The following is a 26522-nucleotide window of genomic DNA, read 5'->3' on the forward strand; positions in this document are numbered from 1 at the left end:
AATCTTTTGTAATAAGTAAAGAATTTAGTTTGTGAATTGAGAAGGCGGGTGTTTTGATAGTAGTGTTGCTTTGCATCACTGTGGTATGTCACCTAGTGTTGCAAACCGGATACACCCATTAGGACATCAAATAAGAAAGATTTGCTCAGCGAAAAGTTCTCCTTTCGGTGAATCGATTTTCATATTCGTACAATCACAAATGTATATACTCATTTTTCAGGATGATAATAATTACAATAATAATGATAAAAAACTTCTGTTAGACTTTGTGACATTAAGGTTGAATAAACAAAGGTATTAAAAAAATTTTCACAGGCAAACTAATAGTCGTTTGACTGTTAGTGGCTTAAATATTCATCAAGAGATAGGTAAGTGATAATTGGGAAAGAGAGGCTCAGCATGATAAGATAAATTGTTGACATTGCGATCAAATGTAATCAATAGAATGATAGAAACAGATATAAATCCTGTGTTGCCACCGTCTAACATGAATAACTTGGTTTCCGTTGTAACCAAAGCAAACATAATCAGAGTCAGGTATTATATAGTGTTAGTCTGCTCAGCAGTACTGGTATTAACGAAAACAGATTTCTTACGTGTAAACTTAGGTTAAGTAAGACGTTTGTTTCGAGGGATTCGGCGTAACAGGACTAATGTTGATCACATATCCATCAGATTTCTTTTAGTTTGTGCCAAGTTATCGACATATGAACAGCTTAGTTTTTGATCGAAGGGCAAAGGTTTACAATAAGTTACTACGTATAGGACACTTGAACTGAGTAATTTCTGAACCGATGCTATCAACTGATATTTTTTCAGAAATACTGTAAATCCACATAGGCCTCAGAATATTGTAAGTTGCATTGTTAATTATTTATTAACTCAAATACATGTCGAAACTATAAGTAATAAGCAAACAGAATTTGTGGACGACGGTATTGATACATGTGCTTAAAAATCTCCAGGATGGATTAGAATATGCCTGTATATACTCAGGGAGCAGAAAACGAGGGATCTTGACAGCAAAAGCATTGAGACAGGTTACAGGGTTGGTTTTATTAGGAGCTTCCAAGTGTACATGTCAAAATACTTTGTGTTCACGAATCGACAACTGCACCTCTGTGGTAATGTGGTATGGCAACTCCGAATGATGTGCGTACGTACGAAGTTCTACGTTGTTACTGACTGATTTGGTGTTCACCGTGAATCTGACCTAACGATCTTTCATCTACTTCAAAACCTGCAATAGTATAACAATTTCCTAGTTATATTTTGCATTGTTACTTATGCTCCTATTTATCACTGTTTATTTGTTCAACATTTCTCCACTGAAGTACGTTTCAAGGCATATGTGTTATCAGACTTCAAATGTATTGTGAAAATGCATCACATGTCTCAGGTTAATTCAGTCTTCTCATTTCTCCTCACGCATCAACTAAGCGCTGTGTCTTTCGCACTTCCGTAGCTTCCTTGGAATTCTTTGTGTTGGCAAATTACATGGAGCTGTTTCTGTGGCCATACATCATTTAATTGTTTCGACATAAACATGCAGTAAACTACTTAGAACTCATAAACATCTTTTTTGTACTTGGTTTTTAACCAAACTTTGAGAGCTAGCAATACTACTAACGTGCTTTAATATAAGTATATAGAGTTCAGAGCTCTTACTTATTTGTTAAAACTCAAGTCCTCTAACCATTAAGTCACAGACCAAACACTGACTTCAAGAAAAAGTAATGGGAGGTTCATGTTATCAAACAGTATCACTTACCATCCTTTTTTATTTATCGTTGTGCTTAGTAAATCACTTTCCTTTTTCAGATAGTCTTCTATTCAAGTACATTTAGGCCTATTATGCTATTTACTACTAGCTTTTATAGGCCATAGTTGTAAGGCAAAACTGAACGTCTTACTGATTTTTATACGCATCCATCGATGGGCAGTCAAACATTTCACTACTCTAAAACTTGCACGCACTAAGGAGCATTTAGTTAAGTTTAGTGAATAACATTCAGTAAACCGTTACGAGTATGTTCAAAATTGATGAGAATACTTGAAACATGTTAGTCTCAAGTATATTCATGAATAAAATCGTCATCTATCTTTATATTTTTAGACTAATTGATTAATAGATTCAAATGAACGGTACTACTCAGCCTGACTTTAAAGAATTCATCAAATTACACGATGATCAACTAAGAGCAAGTGGAATTCCTGGTCACTTTTGGCGTAGACTACACGAGAAACTTTTACATGAGGTGTTGTTTTATTTGATTTTGTTACTGTGCATAAATAATATTTTTTACAGATATATGATGCTAACACAAGTGTTATGATGCAACAGATTGAATATACAAATGACGACGGTGATGATAATGAAATTGGAAGCGAAGAGTTAACTGTTAATCGTGACTGGGATATTTTAGTTTGTAGTGATCAACTTTTAGTATCAGATAGTAATAAGTATGCAAAATCTAATAAGGATATGATAAATTTTTACAAAATTATTCTAGTATCTTTCTCGTTGATCATGCGTGGACTTTTGATGTACAATCTATGAAAGAGTGCTTACTTCAACTTCCTAGTCTCTTAGAACGAATGGCTTCATTAATGAATATAAATACTTTAAATCAACTAAACGAGGATATCGCTTCAAATATTTGTAAAAATGTATGGAAGTAAGTTGCTTGTTGTTTTCGTACATTCTCATGATATACGTTCCTGTAACTGGTTGAGATTTCATGTCCGTTTGTCTTTTCCGACCCCCATGTACATCACCTAGCCTAGCCTTAGCGTTACACCCCTCTGTCCATGTGTCATTCTTCGGTCTGTAATCTCGAGCGAACACAACAGCTTCAGTCGCGAATGTTAAGGTTTTCAATGGTACCGTTTTCCATAGTTACATCTCAGTAACATCGGATGCTTGATTGCTCTCAATCTGCGACCCATGATGACTTCCGCTGGTGATCGCCAATTCGTTAGTACATCGTTTAGTGTAGCTCTGTACACTAACAAGAAACCTTGAGATATGATGTATGTTCGCCTCCTGTAATTTCAATAACACTATTAATCCATTGGAGTTTCCCTGAAGGGGTTCGAATATCACTGTTGTCGCCACTTTTATGGAGGAAGTTTTTGATTATCTGGTAAGAGAACTTTCGACTTTTATAATTTATGAGTTCAATGCTGGTCGACACATAAATGCGATTGTGTAAAATGACCGAGTAATGGCTATTCGCAAGACTATTATTAACATAAGCTCTCTAATGACTAGCAATCAAAGAGAAGACCACTAGCTAGATAAGTAGATTATTTATTTATTTACTATTATTATTATTATTTGAACATATAAATATTGGTACAAGGGGGCACCGAATACATATGCGCCACACAAGTCACTTGGTTTGTGTGTGAGCTGTGATACTGCACGGGTACCCAGACTGAAGTAGGTTGTTTTCTTTGGGGGCCACACCCGAAGCCTTCGACCCGAAGGTTTAATCCACAAAGCAGTGGAGTAATGTCAGGAAATACAGTTCCATTGTAACCGGTGACCAACGATAGGTTCATACTCCATTTGTTTCCACAGGATCCTGTATCCCATTTGCACTATTGGTTTTGAATCAGTGTTTTTCAACTCTCCTAGGTGAACTTTTCGTGTCTACCGACCCGGTTGAAGCGCCGGACATTCGTTTTTTTGTCCCCTCAATTTCGTACACAATGCCCTCGTCGCGAGAAGACAGTGATTAGTACTTCCTTAGCATAATAATCTATCATGCTTATATACAGAATTTAAATACCTAATTAATAAAATGCCATAGGCGATTGGAAGAAATTATCTTGTGGTCATTCATCCTTTAATCAAGTAAGATTTAGTTGTTGGACTTAATTTTCAGGCATCGTAATAGGCGCAATGCTGAGTATACTAGTCTGTAGCTGGTTGATGGGTTAATAATAATTTTCATATTTGCTAGGAATCTATTTAACTTTTCTAAATCACGTTTTGTTTATTCTCACTTGGAAGATATTGTCGATATTACAAATTATCAACACAGGAGAATATGTCATTGTTATCACAAGTACCTGAGTTGCAACAAATAATGTGGTATGTATTGGATGAAGTTGGATCACGTATTCAACATTCCGATGAGCCTACAGGTATTTAGACTATATGAGCGTGGCTACTATTATGTAAATTTAAATTGGTAAATTTTTACTGGGCATTTATAAAATAAACAAACAAAGTCAACTGTTTGAGGAAATAATTTTTCCCCAACAATTTTCACCTAAGGTTCTTTAGTTATCAAGTCCATATATTTTCAGAACAAAGGCCAATACAAACCATGCATGAAAGTTTTAAATTCAATCAGTCATTATTAAATTTTCGGAAGATGAGAACTATAAGTTTTCATGCCGATTTTGACTTAAGTGCATAGAGTATAAGCGGTTAAGAGGAATGATACCAGGTGTATGTATATATTCGGTGTTTAGAGGTTATCACTGGGAAACTCTGGACTTGGTTTTCGTACTGTTCGATACTCATAAACAAAGCATGTGCCGCAATATTCAGGGGACTGATACTCTTTGTGGAATTTGAGCCCACTTCTCTCGTCCTCACAGTTTTAGATACTACCACTCAGGTGTTCGTACCGTGGCTGACGTGTAACTGAGATATCAACATTGATTAATTACCCCCCAACATCGTACAGTACATGCGATGTCAAGTCATTTATACTAATGATCTCATTACGACTTGATCAATAGAATTCGATCAACACTAAAAAGTGGCCTAGATAAATATAGCAATGGTCATCACGTAGTAATCAGTGGGCGTAAAGTAACATGCAACTTGACAGTACTAAATGTCTATGTATAATCTTAATATTGACTGGTTAAACGTGCTTATTTAAGGGAATTAATTTATATTTATTTAATTAATTTCGGGCTCTGGTTTTGATCATATTCTGTCTTCTAAGACTGCTCTTTACAAATAACAAATCTCAACCACTAATCATAATAGTTAGTCGACATTAAGGCTTAATAAGCTTGTTTCAAAATTTAATTATGGTTTCCTTCTATTCAATACTTAATTATATAAGTTTTAATTGTTTGGCTAAAGGAAATCAGAATAGTATTTTATATTCTAGAGTTCTCTTAAACAATTGTTTTTTTTACTTGCATATTTCCAGCTCGTATGGTACCATTTTACTATGTACCACGTAACTTATGTTACTCTGTGTTCTGGCCTATTAAAGATTTACAAAAAAATGGTAATCATTCCGCTTTTCATTTATTTTGTTACTCTTAACAATAATGATAAACTTAATAATAATGATAACGATAATAATTATTAACTTTTATTGTTATTATTTGTGCTAGTGTACAATTTCATCGAATCTAAGGCATAAGCTATTTGTATAGTTGAGAAGTAACCGTAGGAATGTCACTGATATCATTATCAAATTTCTACAACGATCTGGGTTCGAATTCTGGTGTACATGATACGCGTAATTCGGTATGATTGTAGGACGATTTATCTTTTGGAGATCAAGGAGATTGACAATAGTCAGTACATTCTCAGTTTAAAATGAAAAATAAGATTCAACAATGTTATGTAGAGTTATGACTTAGTTGTTTTGACAAGCAACTTTCATAAATTCATTAAGAAGTTTTAAACTCGATACATCTACTTCGGTTTGGGAAATCAGATCATAAATTTGATTGATCACTAAATGTAAACAGATAGTCTATTAAATATGTGATTTCCTTTCCTCTTATTGATTTCTATTATAGACTCATTGAGAGTGACTGCTTGTAATTATTCTTGATCGTGAATCAGGTATCTGATATGATGTGATTTAGTCTGTGTTGAGCGGATCGTTCGATTATCCAATCTAGCAGAGGTTAGGCGTTCGCGCGCAAGATGGAAGACCTTTAGTTCAAGTCTCACGTGCGCGACCATGGTTACACACTGCTAGAGAGTCCCGTACTAGGACGAAACGGTTGTCCAGTGCTCCCAAGTTTTCAGTTGTGGTCTAACATTGATCGATTCATGATCTCAATCAAAACCTTTTAATTAGTATATTTACTTATTTTTTTCCTAAGTAAACAATCTGTTAGCTAACTATAATAAGATGATTATATTTTTTCCTATTATTTAGATAGTATTACAATTGATTATGTAGAACATGTAAAAAATCCTGAGTTACGATCTTATTATTTATTACCATGGGAATCAGAAGATTTTTCCAATGAACCTATTGAACATACATACATTTTTACAGATGAATATTTTACAGCAAGTGAAACTAGTTGAAACATTTAATTTATAATATAATTTGAAGTTGTTTTCTTTTGTTACATGATTATATTTTTGTATTTTGTTAATGTCAAGTTAAATTATCCTTAAATACATGAGCTTCTTAAATGTATATCACTTTAATGATAGGTTTACTGCCTAAACAATAACCGTAAGCAACGGTTATTTTGTTCAATGTAAGGGTAATAACTAATTCTCTTATATTCAATTTAATTTAAACAGTTATATCAATAATTTACCGTTTCTAAGTTAATTTACGATACCTTAACAGTACATTTTCGATTTTTTGTTTGAACACATAAATATTGGTACAAGCGGGCACCATATATATATGCGCCAAACAAAACAGTGAGAATGGGAAGAGAAAAAGAAGTTAAGGTGCGTGTAAGAAAAAAAGGGAGGAAAACAATAACAACCACAAATTAATGTATGGTAGTGTAATAATAATAATAATAATGGGGGAAACGGAAGGGTACAACCAGAAAGAATTCCTTCAGTTAAGGAAGTTACAATCACTTTCTATGAGAAAAGTAAGAGGAAGTTACAGCAGGATCGCCACTGGCTTCTGTCCTGAGCCATATCTGATAACATCTCTAGCCACTGTGTTGCACTATCTCAAGGACCCCAGCCAGGGAGTCGTGAACGACCAATAGAAGTCAGTCCTTTGCAGCTTTCTATCATACCACGACACCATCTCATACACTGACCACCTCTCCACATTTTCTAACCAGTCTCAGCGTCAGCAAACATTGCACGACGTGGAATTCTCTGATATGACATTCGTAGAACATGTGCAAGCCACCGAAGTCGATGTTTCAAGATGGTGACATTAACTGAATTATCGTCGCTGTGCCCGAACACACGATGCCGAACCTCTGCATTACTAATATGGTGTTGCCACTGAATATCAGCAATCCTTCGGAGACAACGATGATCGAACACAGAGAGTCGTCTAACGTCCTCAATTTGGAGAGGCCAGGTTTCACAAACATAGAGCAAAACTGCTCCCACTGACGCGTTGTAGATCCGACCTTTTACCGCCAGACTAACATCACGAATGCGCCAAAGATGGTCCAGATTAGCATAAGCCGCTCTGACTTTCACTGCACGTGAAATTTCACGTATAATGAAATTTTCGACACATGTTACAGAGCTATAAGTTCCGTTTCATTTTTTTTTGAGATACAATATCACTAAATCTTAAGAAGTGAACTGTCGCTTTATAATTCATTGTACTGTCTAAAAAATCGTGTAAGAACTCCATGATAATTGGTATGTAATCTAGTGGATTTCAAATCAGTAATGGTATAATTCATAGCTTGAGACATATGAGATATATATATATATATATATATATATATATATATATATATATATATATATATATGCATTTATTGTAAACTCATTTATCACTTACATATTCATGTACTTGGTTTCGAACTCCATTTTATGTGTACGAGATATGTTGCTCAATCTTCCAAACCAAGTTTGGTAGGTCATCATCAGAAATTACGACTTGGTGATTAAACGTCATAAATCACAGCTCCACTAACTAGTAATTTAAATAAATCTACTATATACTGTTACTGAATTCGGATAAACTTTGCTTGTAGCTATTTTTTCCTCATTATTTAAACACTTTGTTTTTGTTTTTTTGTTTACAGTCTCATCGAGTACAAGAAACATTACCAATATGTCAAATGAATGAACCAATTAAACGAGAATATTTTACTGTTTATACGGATTGGAATCAAGTTAAACAATATTTAACTCATTCACAATTTACTTTTGTTGATTCACCAGATAAAGCTGATATTATTTGGATGTATACACATTTCAAGGATTTTGAGTTAGTTTTATTCATATAGTATTAGTTATTTTTCAATGAAAAATCTTTTTTTTTAATATTTCATTTTGTTCTATGAAAATGACTTAAATTGATAGAGTTTTTCTTTTTGAGGATTGAAATCTCGCTGTGATCTTTTATTTATTTATTTATTTGAACACATAAATATTGGTACAAGAGGGCGCCAGATACATATGCGCCACACAAATGTCATGTGATTTGTGTGAGGGATATGATACTGCTTAGGCGCCCAAACCGAAGTAGGTGGTTTCCTTAGGGGGCCATACTCGACCTAAAAGTCTGATCCACAAGGTAGTGAAGCATTGTAAGGAGATTCAGTCCCATTGTAGCAGGTGACCAACGATTGGTTCATACGCCATTTGTTCCTTTGGGGTACTGGAGTCAATGTGCACCACTGGTTTGGAGTGAGGGTTTTCGAACTCCCCTAGGTGGACTCTCCGTGTCCACCATCTCGGTTAAAGCGCCCGATATTTGCTTTTCATCCTCTCAATTCCGTAATTAACACCCCCTTGACGAGAAGGCAGTGAGTAGGACTTCCCTGACAGGGGCTATATACGCGTGGTTATGTGAGAGCATTTGGAGAGGGAGAGCGAACTCTCCACTCTCGGCCGTATCAGGGTATTTGGGAGCACGCTGTGACCTAGTGATTTTGTAACTATTTCACTGATGTTATTTTTATATTTACGATAAGTATGATCAAAGTGCTAAACTTTCAACCAGTAGGCCGCTTGTTTAAATTCCTACTCTATCTACTTCGTTTTTGGTACTCGTATAGTACAAATACAAATAGCACCTGATAAGTGAGTGAGTTGCATTGTTATTATTATTACAACTTGGTCGATAGAATATCATGAGCACTAAAGACTAGACGTGCGTAACATCAGTCAGTGTAAGTATCTCAATCCTACAGGAGGTCAGCCACAGTCTTACTAACTTAATTGAATGGTATCAGTATGTGAAACTGAGTGACCCGGATTCGAATCCCATCGACTGTCAGTCCCCTTAAGATTACAGATGCACTTTGCGGATAAATACCAGCCAATACGAATTACATATTCAAGGTTTCCTCCTGTCTATCTCAAATTACGTATTATTTTTTATTCCTTTCTTTTTTTCATTTATGCATATAATTTCAAGTGTTATTCAATGATATAACACTCTCTATCTACACTCAGATTATCTTTTTTCTATTGTTGCTATTCATTTTCTATTTATTTATTTTTGGATAGACGATTATCTGTAGACAGTCCAAATACGTATATTAATCAGTTCCCTGGTGAGCACGTCATCACTGTTAAGGATTATCTAGCTAGTTTAGCTGCTAGTATAGCTAAGGAAACCTATTTACAACAATCAAACGATTTAATGCATGATAATGATAATACTGATGCAAAACTTTCAACCAATTGGTATCCAGTTACATTTAACTTAGTGTATGAACTTCCACAATTTTGTGCTTATTTCCAATCGAATTATGTAAGTTTATTGTTTTTTTTTCAATTAAATACATTAATATGCTTAATATCAAGCCACTTTTCTAGTGAAGGTTACTGATAATATTTGATTCTATAAATTGAAATAGATAGAATGGGATTCGAGTCTATATTCTACCAGTACTGAAAGTCAGTTGTTTTAATCACTAGGACATTGATATTAGATTCATAAACGTGATTGTCACTTCTACCATAGAGTAAATTTTCTTCCACTCTTCAAGATTCCGTATAATTTAGTTTTAAATTAGTCACGGTGACTAAGAGCTTGTTCTTTCGACCTTGGATTTTAACAGCAATCATCAGTCAGTTCCAAAAATTACAGAACGAACTGTTAATCATATGTCAAGAAATTCTCATAGCTTATTTCTATTTGAAGTTTGTACTAATAATGGTTGTCTAGAATCAGGATTAAAGTTTCATGACCAAACTATCTAAATCAGAGTATGCCATTTCAGCATAACTTGTATTCATACAGTTAAGTGTTATTTTTCCTTATTGTATCATAAATTGTATTCCTTTTACAAAATCATCTTTCTGTAGAATAAAATCATTAGTACTAATGATGAACGTGGAAGAAATGATAAACATAATATATGGATATTGAAGCCTTGGAATCTTGGTCGAGGTGTGGGAATTGTGATTACTGACAATTTGGATAGAATAATAAAAACTTGTGATGTTAACCCAATGGTAAGAGAATTTATTCACGCTATAAATATATAATACAAACATAACTTCAAATAAATTGAATATTAGAGGGGATAGTTTATGGCAATAATAACAGTAATAGTAAAAATATATCTGTTACATCCCATTGAGTATAAAATTAATTTTTTTTATGTTTCTGACGTTTCGCAACTTATCGTAAGCTGCTTCTTCAGAAAATGAAATGATCGCCAAGTCAAATTAATGCAAATTTACATGGCTTTAATGGAAGAGTATTTGATAAGCGAACCGTAGTGGCAATTAGTAAAATGAATGAATTCAACGCTGATCGATCGATGAAATGCAATACGGTTAGGGGATATCTGTTCGCAAATCTCCCTATAAATTATTTGCGATCAAATACAAGATCACTAGCCAAAATAATACGTTCTTTGATGTTTTATGTAGAAACTATTAACATAAAAATAAATATGATTAGAATATCATTGGCCATTGGAGGAAATCAGCTTTGTTTAGTTCATTTACTTTCCAATCAGTTATGACGTCGCTCATCATAATACCATTAGAACTATTGATTCAAAATATGTTACTATTTTATTATTATGCAATAGAAACATTTCTTGTGGTCAGCTTTGACAAATTACATTGCAAACTCTCTCTTCGTGTTAATAGTTTGGAATTTTCGTTAGAAAACCCTGTATTTCAATCTCACTTATAAAAGAAGGTCATGGCTGACCTTTTCTAACGCTCTTCTCCCGTTGTGGGAGGAAATAATTCTTCAACCTGGTTGTCTGAGGAAATCACCTTACTGCTGTTACACCTTAGTACATCCAGCAGTACTATTTTTTCCTGGGGCCTTAAGTTATTGTTTTTATTCTCACTATTCTCCAACTGACCTAACTGGTATAATAAAGTTTAAATCAACATGTGTCTCAGCTAACATAACTTATTCACATTATTACGATATTCAAACCTAATCATTAAATCAAGGTACCAGCCACGGTCGGTACTGTACCTATATATTTGACACTTACCATTTTAATTCTGCTTTGTTTTGTTTTATATTATTCTATTAGATCGCTAGTCGATATATCACAGATCCTGTTTTATTTTATCGTAACGACTTACAAGCTAATGTGAAATTTGATATACGCTATGTGGTATTATTACGTTCTGTCAAACCGTTAATTCTGTACACATATAAAGTATTTTGGCTTCGATTTGCAAATAAGTAAGTGTTATGTCCCGATAAGCATAATACATTGTAACTTTGGGATCCATTATGGACCAATACTAAACGTATATTTTTATGAAAAGAGCATCGGTGTATACACTTTCTGTCTTCCCTTAAACTAGGAGATTTAAAACTATTCATATCTTTCTTTCTACGAACTAATTCTTTCTTCCTGTACTATATCCTTATTGCAATCTTTCTTTTATATATTACCACCTCTGAATTAACTACTTTTATGAATCCGGTGTCCATCATGTTGTGCTAATGAGGTATGGCAACTTAGACCGATGCATAAATGTGCCTAGTCCTACGTTGTAGCTGACTGATGAAAAGAGCAAGAACAAAGATTCTAGCAGAATAGCATGAATTCATTTTTATTTCGTTGGTTCTCGTCAGCTGCTTACAACCTGTGATATTTAAAATCATAATTACATAATGATGTCGCTAAAAAATGTAGGAGAGACGGAACAGTCCAACGTTCGCTTTATCGAAAAATACTTGGAATGGCCTTTACGTGAATTTCAATAGTTTTTGTCCACTCAGTTACAAGAAGGCATTAGTTAAAACACTATTTTATAGGGCAGAAAGGATATGTACCACTGAAAAACTGGAAGAAGAATCGATGAACGTGGAAAAATGTCTACGAGACAACTTTTACCCACAAAGGTTTATTAACAAATATAAAAAGCGTAAAGAAAACAATACTGAAGTAATTACGGTCAATAAAAAACCAATAACCATAAATCCTAACTTCAATGGTGATGATGTTGCAAACACAATCAACAGGAAACTGAATACTGCGCTAGCCAGAACTTATCGGGCGGCCAAACTTCTAATTCTGTATAAAACAACATGTTCAATAACTCAATCAAAAGTTGATAAGCATTTTTTCATGTTACCGCCAATTGTATTTATAAATTTACATGTACCTGCCAAAGCAGCTACATTGACCGAACAGAAGGGAGGGCATATCTCAGATTTTTTGAACATGTTCCAGAAAGCCTCAGAACATGAGAACGAAAAACTCTAAATAGTGCAATCACCAAACATCTTGATACAGGACATCAGGTCGATACCCTACAATCATTCAAGGTGATTAGGAAACAGCCAAACTCCGGACTTTTGAAGTTTGCTGAAGCAGTTGCTATCAGACGCCAAAAACCTAATTTATGTGTTCAAAAGGAGATGGTTATTAATCTTTCCTTGCCTTGGTGACTAATATTCCTTCGCTGTATCTTAATATATATTTTTTCTTTTTCTTTAAACTCTTTCTTGCACTTACCACATCACTGAGTTCTATTCCAACTATCTTCCAAATTAATAATCTTATTTTATCAACTGAACTCTACTCACTTTATTCCTATCAATGTTTACTTGTTTCTAGCCGTTTGAACTGTTGTCACAATGTTCTTTCATCACATAAGGTGTATATTTACAACATTCAGTCTATTCAATTTATTTACACCCTTGATATACTATACTAATGTGTCTTCAATATAACTTCTAATCAAACTCTTTCATGTAAGTAATTAAAACCCATTATGTAATTATGATTTTAAATATCACAGGTTGTAAAGCAGCTGACGAGTACCAACGAAGTATATTTTTATCGTATAATTGTTAAATAACTATACTATTTATATTCCTCTTATTATAAGCTTGATTTTGACCATTATGCCCTGTCTATTAGTCATTGTCTCCCACATTCACAGCCACATTTGGCCAAATCTTGTACAAATGTTGTGTTTCTATTTTATGGTACGTTGTAGTCTGTTTGATTGGTATATAAACTCAGTATGTTTGAAATATGATTCATATAGCAGAGGCTCGGATTGGTGTTCTGGACTTAACTGGCTGGGCTAGGCGAAAAGCAGGACCAATCAGGTCTCTAGACTGCTCATACGGGTTTACGCGTCATTGATCTGATCGATAAGTCACTGCTCCCTAATTGGCGGTCACAAGTTATAACAGTAAGCTTTATCCACATTTTAAATCCATTATTTTCCATTGATTGATATTTACAGAGACAATTGTTAAAATTCTACAGAAGAAGGTAGATTACGCGATTTGACTGAACAAGTGGACTTTCAATTCTAATATGATCAACAGTTGAGATGTTTAGGTTAGTGACATGATAAGTAACCATTCATACTTCAATTTATCTACTCAGATATGTTTAGCGTCAGTATAGGATGAAACTCAGTTACTTGAAAATGTGTTTTTATATCTTATTTTAATATCAAACGTGATGCGAATCTGCACTTGCCCATTATATCACCATACCATATTAGCACAACAACTCGAAATGATATGGTAGAAATGATAATGAAAATGACTAAACACTTGAGAATATGATATGAAAAGATACATGTACAGAAAACATAACATCTAGAATATATTAAAGAGGGCAAGACTATTATTTATGGATGAACTATTCAGATTTAAGTTAACGAGTCTTGGATTTTGGCGCAAAATTCATTTATGCTAAATAGCATTATATCTTGTGTTATTTTGTGATGAAAACCCTAATTCTAAATCCCAATTTTCTATTTCTCACGCTACTTTATAATCCTCTTTAAACCCATAGCAGATAGATGAATTTTCTCAGGATCACTTCGATGTCACTCAAAAGTCCTCCATAAACGATTGTCTCATTATTAAAGCGTATAACAAAAATATGATATCTTTGTATAATTTAATAATTGAATTCATGAGTCAGTTGAAGCTAGACCACCATCCTAGTATGGGACTCTTCAGCAGTGTGCATCCACAATCTCGTCGTGCAAGATTCAAACTAGGATGAAACAACTGTCTAGTGCTTTCAGATTTCCCATGGTGGTCTAGCTTCAATGGACTCATGAATTGAAGTATTAAATTACTATAATCTCCACAAAACCTCTCTCTATGATTATCTTTGTATAATTTATTGTTTGTTTATTAAGACTAGAAATAGTTTGTCATATGAATTTAATATATCTCATATAAATATTGACATGTTGTTGTTAGTAGTATAAATAAGATATTTGTCTTCATTTTTTTCTGGAATACTTTGCTCTCTTTCCTTTATACAGACCATTTATTTTAGACGATTTCGACTCATATGATCGACATTTCACAGTTATGAATTATCGTTCAGCTGACAATTTGAAACAAGTAAGTATTATAAACATATTATGTATACTAAGTATTATTCTTATTTAAGTAGTAAATATGTTGTTCATTATCATCTTAACTTTACACTAGTCAGTAGTATAAATTCCATATTCAATATCAAAATATATGTCAGCTTATTTATAGTTATGAATAAATATTTTTATATCAGAAGGATTTTTGTGGATGTTATAGTAATTTCAATGGTTGAGATCACGAGTCAATTGAAGCTAGACTACTATGGAAAACCTGGAAGCACTGAATGGCCGTTTCATCCTATTGTGGGACTCCTCAGCAGGGCGCATCCACGATCCCACCTGTAGTTACAGTGAGAAGTAGTGACCGATGGAGGTCAACCAGGTCTTTTGTGAGTTAGTAAGTCATTGAAGATAATGATGGATGTGTCGTTCAATTTCGTAAATAAATATTTTATCCATGAAATTATAAATAATATACAAATTGGTTATAACCGTATACATTTTACAAAACTGACAAGGTAAATGTGTTTGAATTTCTTCTTCAATACAATATATTTGACCAAACATTCTTTCAAGCCCAACCACATCTATGTACTTCGTTTTCAGCATAGATGCGATGTGTTGTTGAATCGAAATTTCAAACTGGAAAAAACAACTCAATGTTATGTGGTTAGGTATAGTCAACAGGAATCCCTGTCTAACCTAGGTTTCGTGACCAATGTCACGTTTATTTTAGCTGCCAGAGAGATGTAACCTTTGTCACTACCCAGTCATTAAACAGTTGTTAGTAATGTGTGTAATAATACATCTGGCATCGTCATCATCATAATAATAACCATCTTATTCTTGAATTTTTCAGATGCATTGCGATGAATTCGTTGAATTGTTCGATAAACAATATCCAGATCACAAATGGTCAACAATTGAGGTATTATAAACTTTCCTATTACTACTGTCTATCTTAGTAATTCTGTTTTGTAACTTGTATTTCTATTAAATGGAACCATTATCATTCTGTGATTATTAATTGCTGTCTATAACCTATCAGCTAATCTACACATGGAATAAACAACTTTATAAACAAAGATAAACAATTCTAGAGTGTATTTAAAAAATGAAACCAACTTTGTAAACCTTTCACCGTATAACCCAAAGTGTTATACTACTACTATTTGGGACCTATGATTCAATCTTTCAATATCCCCCTATATGTATTTTAATTGCTACAAAACTGTCTAATATTCTCTCATTTCCAATTATTCTTCAACTGATGTAACTTAGTGATAGCAATTACTCTGAAATTATTATCAGTGTAAGAGACTTGTGGAGATCGTTGAACTTCATAGTTTACATCACTCACCGATATTCGTTTAAAAAACCACTGAAAACTAATAAGCACCGGATAGCTCCTTCGTCTTAGCATGGGAATCCTCAACAGTGCGCATCTGTGACCTAAGACTTATAGGTCTCACTATATGCCGTTAACCTTTAAACAATTGAACTGTCACCCATTAGTATACTCGAATGAAACAGCCGTTCAACACTCTAGTTTTCAGTAGCTGTCCGACTAAGATCTACCAGCAATATAAACTATGATAAGTCAATTAGTTGAACAGTAATTTTGAAAATGTCTCTTCGGTTTAAACTTATATGTTCAAGTCAACATTAATGTTTTTTTTCTAATTTGACAAATATTCACTAACTAAATTTGATTGTGGGGATACTAATTATGTGTTAACGATGTCATTCATGTCTTACACTCGATGCGAATTAGCTCTACTGGTTACAGCATCTCACTAGAACTCTGAAAGTTCCCTCTCGAAACTAGCCACTAGTGAGCATATGATAATTATCAGTATGGGGTTATAGAGGTTGTTGAATATTTAATTAATAGTCAAGAAAACTCTTAATAGATAATTCTATTTGTTATGAATATTTTAATTATATATTACAATCTCAAACATGTTGAATATTAACTTGGTGTTGTTTACTTGTATCTTCCAATTGTTATTTAGGACTGCAATTGATCAGCCCCTTGTTGGCATGTTCATCCTGTGCGGACTGCCTCGATATTGCCTGAAGTCACGAGATTTATAAGCAAAGATGGATGGTGGCTAGCAGTGGAATACAGGACGTGCGTTTCGTCCCATTTGGGACTCGTCAGCTGGATGTACCTGCATCCAAGAGTTGATGTTCAACAAGAGACTGATCAATTGCAGTCCTAAATAACGATGGGAAGATACAAGTAAACAACACTAACTGAATATAACTTTATCCCATTGCAAAAGCAAGTGGCTATCAGCACTCAGTAGCTAAGTGGATAACGCGATGGCGTCTGAAGCGAACGGTACTGACTTCGAGTCCCAGAGTGAACATCAACTCACAGATGCAGGCACACCCATCTGACGAGTCTCAAATAAAACGAAACGCTCGTCCTGGATCCCACTGCTAGCCACTATCCATCTTTGCTTATGTTGACTATTATTTTTAAGCAACCTAATTTATGAAATGTTTCTTTTTTCTTTTTTTTTAAATTAATTTCCACATAGCTAAAAATACATCGACTTCTAGTTGAAATTTTTCAAGGAGCCACAAAATATCCACCACCACGTGGTCTAAGTCATAATGTCCAATCTCGAGCATTATATGCTGTTGATATACTATTGGAATGGCGTTCAAATGGATATGCTTCATCTAATCAAAAAGATATATATCCTGTAGTATGTGAAGTGAATTTTTCACCAGATTGTGAAAGAGCATGTCTTTATCATTCGAACTTTTTCAATGATATATTTTCATGCTTATTTCTAGATCAATCATCTGATTTATGTAACATACACAAACTGACATAAAATTATTTTTATTTTGTAATTAATTAATTTCCTCGGGTTTTATCTATACATAATAGGAAGTAAATACTGTATATGTGAGATTATTAACTGTTTACTCTTAATATAAACAATGCTTCATAATAATGTTACTGGTGTGTACGCTAAATAAAATTAAAACGTCAGTCTTGAGTAGTGCTGTTAGAGGTATAAGGGCGGTTATCACTTCCCGGTCTCCCACACCGTGAAAGGGTTCTTCTAGAGGTACTTGAAGAGGAAATCAGGTTAGAGTTTGTCTTAGTGAACTGAATGTGACCGCAGTTCCCAAGAGACAACTGCTTGAGGCCGGTCACACACGACCTTTTTGTGTTACCTCCGTACTTGTTGAGACCTTACCGCCGGAGATGGATGTCCGTGGGATAAGGCGAGATTTGCATTTTTAAGGTCGACCTTTTCTAACCACATCCCTCCTTGTGGGAAGGCAGCATCGCTGTTATGTTGGTTGTCTGAAGAAAACATCTTACCGACGTCACACTTTTGTGCAGTCAGCAGTACGACTTCGCCTTTGGTTTGCTGCTTTTAGTCTTACTGGTCTTCAACCGAGCTGCCTGGCATGATAGGACCTTGAGGAACAACTATTACAGCCAGTATAGCCTGACTGGTTCATCACGATAGGCAAGCACAACCACCACTTCAAGGTAGCAGAACGGCTGGGTGTGAACATACATTTGGCATATTATATAATTAGGCATCTATAATCCTTCTTAAGTTGTGAATATATGTCACATAAAACTGAAGAAAAGAAATCAATTTCATATGTCATTTGCACCCTGACTGATTAAATTATTATTCGCCATATCACAAATGATTATCGCCAGGTTCATTTTTTTAACCGATGATTCAACTGATTACAAATTTTGATAACATTTAATGCATTAATCAAGCGTGCACTTCAAAATTGAGATTGTCTTAGAAAAGTTGCGCAATTCTCAATATTTGCCACAGAACATAATACTATTCCATGATGTTGATGATAGTAGATCTAAGATAAATTCAGTGTCCATAGACAAAGCTCAGTCCTACAAGTACGTGAGTATCGAATAACTCACCGAAGAAAACTTTGCATTTATTTTTTGTCTCTAAACGTAACGAATCAAGATTTACAATATCTGTTTGAGTTTTTTTCTGGAAGCGATTTCATTGATTTGTTAGTTGAATGCTCCCATAAAAGTTAGTCGACTAGTCATATTCATATCAAGCAGGTAACCGAATCAATTCACATCATATCAGTGTCTTGAAGAAGCATAACGTTGTTTCTATTATTTTACGCTGTAGCTTAATTGCAAAGGGGAAATCGGAACACGGTAAGACATACCCCTAGGCACATTACTTAAAAATATGAAACGGTTCAGTAACACAATAATGACCAATGTAATAACATTACTAAGATCAGTTATTTTTAATGAAAAAATCAAATGAATCTACTCAGAAACTAACATGTATTCGAATCGTAAGTAGTGTTAAATCAAATTAAGAAAAAAATGAAATCACCTTTTTATATGACTAGTGAAGTAAAGATCAGCATATTTAATAGGAATGGACGGTCATAAAACTAGTTTTACAAACAGACAGACACACATAAATGATTCTTTGGAAAGGAAGGAAGCATAGAAATAATATTCATTTAATGTGGTACAATATTAAATGTCTACACGAAAGACAACATTTGTCAAGAAAGTTTAGCATAGCAACACAATTTCTTTGTCACAATAAATGAAAGTTACATAATTATTAAAATTGAGAGAAATCAAAATGCAGGTTTTGGACAACTATAAATCACCAATCATACATGACAGGTTATTTATGTGTATCTGTATACACCATGTATATATCTAACAGACAACGTATGAAGGTCCCCAAAGGAAGACGAATTTATGTGATATATATAAAAACAAATAAATTAAGCAGATGAATCGAAATGATTTGAATGATCACCGTTTGGCATCGTTTTCTCTCTGTTAAATCACTCGGAATGAAAATACACCCACAAAACATATAGAAACACAAGATCCTGTGAGACTAGTAGTCAATAGTTGTATTTTTCAAGAGAAAGAAATGTCAGTTATTTTTCTGAACTAAATTATTACACATCATGTAATAAGAATGTTAATAATAGTAAACAGAACCATTCTGTCATTATAATTGAACAGATTCAAATAGTTTGCTACTTAATGACTGAACATCGGGATCAGTATCAACACTGATGCTGACTGAATCACTGACAGCAGCAGTAGTCTGTTGTTGTTCATATCGTATATAATTTAAAGTATTCTTAAAATGTACTGTTATATGATCAGTGACAGGAGATGGTTCCAAACTGTTCAGTAAATTTCTAATCTCACTAATGATATCATTTATTCGGTCATCAGTTATCTGTAAAGAAAAAAAAAACAACATGGCGAAAATATATTTGTAAGTGAAAAGTATAAATAGAATAATATAAAACAATTGTAACAGGAAGATAAACAAGACTGACTGGTAATAATCAAATGAAAATAGGAACCATCTTTAATGATGATAGTTGTTTCACTAAGTGATTCAGTGCATTTATTATTCAGTCAAAATATGCATTTGAGCACCATGAATAAGCTGATCTCGAGCTCTGTCAGAAGTATGAGGGCGGATATCATTTATCAGCTGCCTATACTACTACACAAAGTACCTAAAATGATTCTGTGTTGGGAGTAGGTCCTAACGACTTGGGAGCAAATTTTTCAGGCCATTGACAGACAGTTTGCTTTGTGAAGGTTCTAGATATGTTAGCTCTGTCCTTTTAAGGACTCGTTGCCGGTGACGGGAATCTAGAACAAGATGAGGTATTATTTTCAAGGTCAGTCATTTTTTAAAAATTTTTTATTTGAACACATAAATATTGGTACAAGGGGGCACCAAATATATATGCGCCGCACTCGGTCTTTTTTAGCCTTGTCCCGTCATAGAAAGGCTGCAGTATACTAGTTGTCTGTGGAAAACACCTTACTGCTGCGTCAGGTGTACAACTTTGGTCCAGACCAATATTCATATTACACATGTTTGCCCCCTCATGGTTTATCAGGAAATGTACTGTTTCAATGGCATTTCGTATCCAATTTTTATTATTCCGTTGGTCAATAAAACATGATTAAGAATATATAAGATTGAACCAGTGACCTATATTTCATTGGAGTCAAATGGATTACCATAAGTTACTACTTTCAGTTTTAACGCTGTACAACGATATGCTTCAAAACATCATCCACTATAAATGAGTATGAATTTTGACAAGAAATTAACTCCTGACAATTTGAAAGCAAAGAATGAAAAATTGGAAAACATCAAAGATATTCTCGATCCCATTGGTATAATGGAAGTGAGCTTGGTTGATCCTAGCCTTGCATTCGATAGTGGGTTACTTGATAACACACTAGATATTATACTGGATACTTCAACAATAAACTCAATAGATCACTAGACTATGATAGTGGGTTACGTGATACTCGGATCGACACGATCATTCGACAAGTCGAGGATCGAATTAAGTCAAATAATAGTTTATGAACACTAAGCTACAAGCAGTCAGTCAGTAAGTGAATTTAGAGTGGAGTCAACTTCACATGCATAATAAAGCTGGATATGTCTGTCTTCGTTCCTGAGTTGATCACGGTACACTTTGACCAACACATCACCCATTATATTTTAATAATTAGTTGTGGAGAGTAATTTGTTGGGTATATACAAGGTAGCATAGAATACATTCTGATAGATAACTCATTTTCAAATTCACGTAGAGATTTGAAATAGTCAGGAGCGATAGTACCAGAGTAATTACTTTCATTTTTAAAGAAACCAGTTGAATAAATACTATGATCGACAAGACTTATCAAAATAGACCGATAGGTGACCAGTTTTGTTCGCTAAGCATAGACTAATTCCAAAATAATGAAAATAATCGCAGTGAAATCTTAAAATGTTTATGTTTCTTAACATCTAGCTATAATACTTCCTATATTGGTTCGTGGATAGTAATCGTGTATACACTCTTTGTCTTCCTTTAAACTATGAGATTAAAATTACTTCATATCTTTCTTTCCACGAACTAATTCTTTCCTTCCTGTACTACATCCTTATACACAATCTTTCTTTTATATATTACCACCACTGAATTAACTACTTTTATGAATCCGGTATTCATCATGTTGTGCTAATGAGGTATGGCAACTTGAACTGATGTATATATGTGCCTGGTCCTATGTTGTAGCTGACTGAAAATGTAATGGTCAAGTAAACACTGGTCAAAAATATATATAAAATGGTTAAAGCGATAATGTTCAAGTATTGGTTAAGAAATCAATGTGATTTACTCCTCCTGAATAGTTTGCAAACAAAATATTATGACATTAATATTAATCTGTAGCAAAAAAAAGGGGCGCGAAATAAAAATACAAGATAACAATAATAAAATCATATTTACTTGTTCACAACCAGATAAACGAAGATTAACAGATAGATTAAGAATATCAATAAATAATTGTGCACGAACAGCAGTATCCATACATTCTTTGGCAAATCTAGCCGCTCGATCTAAGCATGAAATCACACCTTTTGGATCACGTAACTAAAAATTAAAAAAAAAAAACAGTAACCAATATACAGTTACTACGTATATGATATAATAATTTAAATAAAAATGAATATTTCAATAATTGAGATCATGAGTCAATTGAAGCTAGACCACCATAGGAAAGCTGGAAGCACTGGACGACCGTCCAGAGTAGAAAACTTTTTATCCAACTAGCTTTCTTTTTCAAAAATAGAAAAAGATTTTTCATTTGACCAATAAATGAAATTGCGTATTTTTTCAAGGTGATTGAAGTCAAATAATGTCGATTGTCAAACTAATGATCAACTAAAAACGATATAACTTCTATTAGTAATGTAATTACTAAGCATATATGCAATTTGCCTCATTGATAAATAGATTCATTTATCGCCAACATTTCCCTTTGTCGGATAATCTGTCTTTATAGTGTTATTATATGTATATTCGCATGCATTTCTGATATATTCGAGGGATTAATATATCACCTTGGACTGTCAGACGGAACAAAAGTTAACAACTGAACAAAAAGATAAGCTAAACTATTACTCTGCGTCCGAGCCCTGTTTACTACAAGAAGTTAAGATTCAACCAGGAAAATAAATAATTCCATAACCAGCCCAGGAGAACGAATCAATGACGTTGAAGGTCCTTCCAGGTGAGCAACACAAACTGAAGCTAATAAAGGGAGCTATTTAGACGGAAATGAAAAATTCAACTTTTTACAATAAAATTACAAAACAGCGAAGTTCACCAGGTGATTTCTGGAGATCTATTATCCCAAATAATTTCTTGTAAACAACAAATACAACGACTAAATTAAATTGAACAATAAGCTTTACAGGTCTGAAATTGTATAATAATGCGGTATGATACATCTATGAAACTTGTATACAAGATTAAAGTGTTAATATTCATTTAGAGTCAACTAGCCAGTTATTTTTTGGAAATTTCATGCGTAATTTCTGTAAATATACATATTACTTGTAGAACTGACAAGACTAATCGTCAAGCATCGTATGTACCAATGTACTCAAATCAAATCAAAAGTAATTGAAGATGCAGTACAATATATGTTGCCTCACAACTAAACAGCATATAGTAATTATTGGAATAGAAATAAAATGCGATTAGAATTATTCGAGTGCTGTTAAAGGATTTGTGAGTGGCCATCACTTACTAGTCGCCCATACCATAAAAAGATACTTCTTCTTGAAATACCTGAAACTATAACTTGGTTATTATTTGTGATTGTAATTTGATAAAGTAACTACAGAGCCCAACGGACAACTGCTCGATGCTGGTTATGAACAGGCTTTTTGATAATATTTCTTGGCCCACTAGCTCCGAACATTAAAAGTCTTCCTGTCGTCTACGGAAACCAGTGAGGTTAAGATTTCTTCGAACTCTTCCCACTGTGAGAAGGTAGATACATATTTTCTAAAGGACATAGGAGTGAGAATATACCACCGCTCCTTGATTTTATCCTTTTGGTCTTACCATTCTCTAACGAACCTAATTGCATGGTAGGACCTTTACTGACGGCTGTTCCAAACAATGTAATTCGATTCACGCATTACGATATCCAATGTCGACTACCATATCAAACTAATGGCTACGCTAGAGATTGAAATCAATCATTGAACGTTCGTGTTAATATTATTAAGATGTAAAACATGAAATACAAATAAAAAATTAATTATTTTATCCCATTACTTTATTGTAATATTCATCTGATAATCCTTCGGTTTCAGATAATTTTGCATAAGTTGAAATTTCAGGATTATTATCTGTCACAGGGATAAGTAGACTTGGCTTAATTCCTTTCCTAACTAATGGTTTAGTTGGCCAATATAAATGTGTACTTGCACAAACTGCTCGACATTGATCATGTTTACGTAGTAGACGTGCTGCAGCTCGTGTACATTGAGTACGTAATGTAGATTGATTATCACCAGTAAAACAATTAATTTGATATAAAGTACTAGTAATTAATGCAATTGCTTCAACTTGTGCATGAGAATCTGAAACAGCTTCTTCGTAAAGTGTAAGCGCCTAAAAATTAAATATAGAAAAACAATAGAAAACAAATTAGATAAAGAATTGAATTTGATTGAAAAGTAAGTGATTTGCATTCCTTGAGAATTATGATTCATTTGTATAAATATGGAAAGTATGTAAATTTATTATTTATTAGTGAACTAAATGACATTTATGGATATTATATACAAAAACATGTTAACAGTTGAATTCACGAGTCAATCAAAGCTAAACCGTCAAGCATTGGATGACTATTTCATCCGAAGATGGGACTCCTCAGCAGTCCGCATCCACGATCCTGCCCCCTGTGATGTTCGAACTCAGGACCAGATTTTCCATGGTGGTCTAGCTTCAATTGACTCATGATTTCAACTATTGAAATTTCTAAAAATCTCCACAAAACCCCTTCTGATAATCACTAATACCTTATTCAGATACCATGTGATTGATAGTCAGTTTAACTATATTGGGCATTAGACAAGTCATTACCGGTGGCGTCATATAGCCAATTGACTGCAGTCGGAAATGGTTGCCATTAGATGTCAGTACAATAGTCCAAAAGTAAAATATACCTATTTGAAGGCCGGAAAATTTTGATTCCGATTTGTGAGTGTACACAAAATAGGAAGCAACATATATACAGTATCCCTTAATTATTTTCTTAGCTGAAGCCAGTCCATCATGTAAACTAACTTGAAAGTAATTAATATAAGATATACATTGAATTCCGTCAAGCTTATAGTTACAGATTAATGATATCGTTCAGTTTCTGAAACTTCAGTTATTAATATATAGTTTGCACCCATGACATACTCCTTGAAAGATGATTAGCCGAAGTATTAAATATGTATTCAACAGAATCTGTCAGTCATAACAGAGGTGGACATCTAGCATAAGTATAAATGTGTTTAAATTCCCACACTATATCAACCGAGCGAAATGAAATTATCAAGCTAAATGAGAGAGTTGTAAAAGTAATAACAGAATCAATAGTTGTAGGGAAGACTATGCATATACAAAATGATTTAGGAATGAATTTGCGCTATTGTGACCGATTCCGAGATGTCACCCAGCATCTCTAACCACTGATTATGATAATCATGCAGAACCAAATCAAGTAGTCTGTACATAACTCTACGTGGGGCCTAGTCAACAAGTATCATTTTATAAAACTTTAACTTCCGTATATAAATAAAAAAACGAATAATCTAGAAAGGATTTTTACAAACTTGTTTAGTTTTATCTTTTGATGAATTAACCATAAACTAAGTAGCTACATGTTTCAAATATTAATAATAAACATACAGAAACTTAGGAATAACATAGTAAGTTGATCTAGCTCTACATAGGAACCACTTGATGGTAATAATCTAAATAGAATCGAAATTTTGGTAGTGATTTGATTCCTTAGTGAAGATAGTCAGTTGGGTGTACCTGTATCCCAATGTTGATACTCACGCTGAAGCTCAAAACCAGTACGCTCTATTTACAAAGTTAACACGGTATATATTGAGTCTAGATATCTACTAATTTGTTCAAACCCTTACTAAAAATTATATATACAGCTTGAAAGTCATACCCATTTGAATCTTATATTGTCTATTGACAGTTAAAGAACTAGATTGTATTATCATCATTAGACTTTGAGCGATAGATACAGCTTCTTGTCTTTACCTACCTACATAACAAGTTTCATTTATTAAAATCATATAACACTGAAACTGAGTGGAAAAAAACAATGTACACACATACAAAAGAAACAATACTCACTTGTGAAATAAACTCATATATCATTGATTCTTGATTGGTAAATTGTATTTTATCAATCACCAGTGCTGAGTATAAAAATAATCGTAAGGCTGATTCAGATGCATCAGCTGCTACTAAACATGTACAACAACGATGACAAAATCTCACTACATTTGTAACACTTTCTTCCCAATTAGAATTTTGATTACGTAATTCATAATAGGTTTGTATTAATTGAAGACTCTAACAAACAAGAACATAAATGAAAATTTTATTAAAATAGAAAATTTTGATTATGGTTACAGAAGGAAGAAATAATGAATAATCTTGTTTATTTATTTATTCGAACACATAAGTACTGGTGCAAGGGGGCACCAGATACATATACTCCACACAAATCTCATTTGATATGTGTGAAGACTGTGATACTGCCCGGGTGCTCAAACCGAAACAGGTGGTTTTCTTAGGGGGCCACACCCAGAGCCTTCGATATGAAGGTCTGATCCACAAGGCAGTGAAGCATCGTAAGGAGATGAAGTCCCAATAAATAATCATTGGTTGTTGT

General features: G+C 33.7%; 2 protein-coding genes across 5 annotated transcripts in view; one reads left to right on the plus strand and one right to left on the minus strand.

The window, feature by feature from the left end:
* Positions 1-33: 33 nt before the first annotated feature.
* TTLL12_1 (Tubulin--tyrosine ligase-like protein 12) lies at positions 34-17677 on the plus strand. Of its 2 annotated transcripts, none has more exons than XM_051219435.1 (14): positions 34-368; positions 2117-2258; positions 2309-2463; positions 2514-2678; positions 4022-4155; positions 5187-5267; positions 6159-6295; positions 7981-8165; positions 9413-9659; positions 10217-10366; positions 11419-11573; positions 14648-14729; positions 15564-15632; positions 17254-17677. In XM_051219435.1, exons 2-14 carry the CDS (start codon positions 2139-2141, stop codon positions 17554-17556), a joined length of 1983 nt encoding a protein of 660 aa, XP_051065350.1. In that variant the 5' UTR covers positions 34-368; positions 2117-2138; the 3' UTR covers positions 17557-17677. The 2 variants fall into 2 exon arrangements, with proteins under 2 accessions (XP_051065350.1, XP_051065351.1); XM_051219436.1 differs by having other exon boundaries at positions 59-201.
* Positions 17678-18147: 470 nt separating this feature from the next.
* VPS35_1 (Vacuolar protein sorting-associated protein 35) overlaps positions 18148-26522 on the minus strand; it is a 30784-nt gene continuing 22409 nt past the window's right edge. For 2 of the 3 annotated variants that reach the window (XM_051216747.1, XM_051216746.1), the window contains 4 exons: positions 25979-26200; positions 23885-24223; positions 22043-22186; positions 18148-19965 (listed from right to left, as the gene is read on the minus strand). In XM_051216747.1, the coding sequence (XP_051065353.1) occupies positions 19729-19965; positions 22043-22186; positions 23885-24223; positions 25979-26200 (942 nt within the window). In that variant the 3' untranslated portion in view covers positions 18148-19728. The remainder of the gene's footprint in view (positions 19966-22042; positions 22187-23884; positions 24224-25978; positions 26201-26522) is intronic. The other variant, XM_051216748.1, reaches the window with a different exon arrangement.

This window comes from Schistosoma haematobium, chromosome 6 (genome assembly GCF_000699445.3).
Source record: "Schistosoma haematobium chromosome 6, whole genome shotgun sequence".
Classification (NCBI taxonomy): domain Eukaryota; kingdom Metazoa; phylum Platyhelminthes; class Trematoda; order Strigeidida; family Schistosomatidae; genus Schistosoma; species Schistosoma haematobium.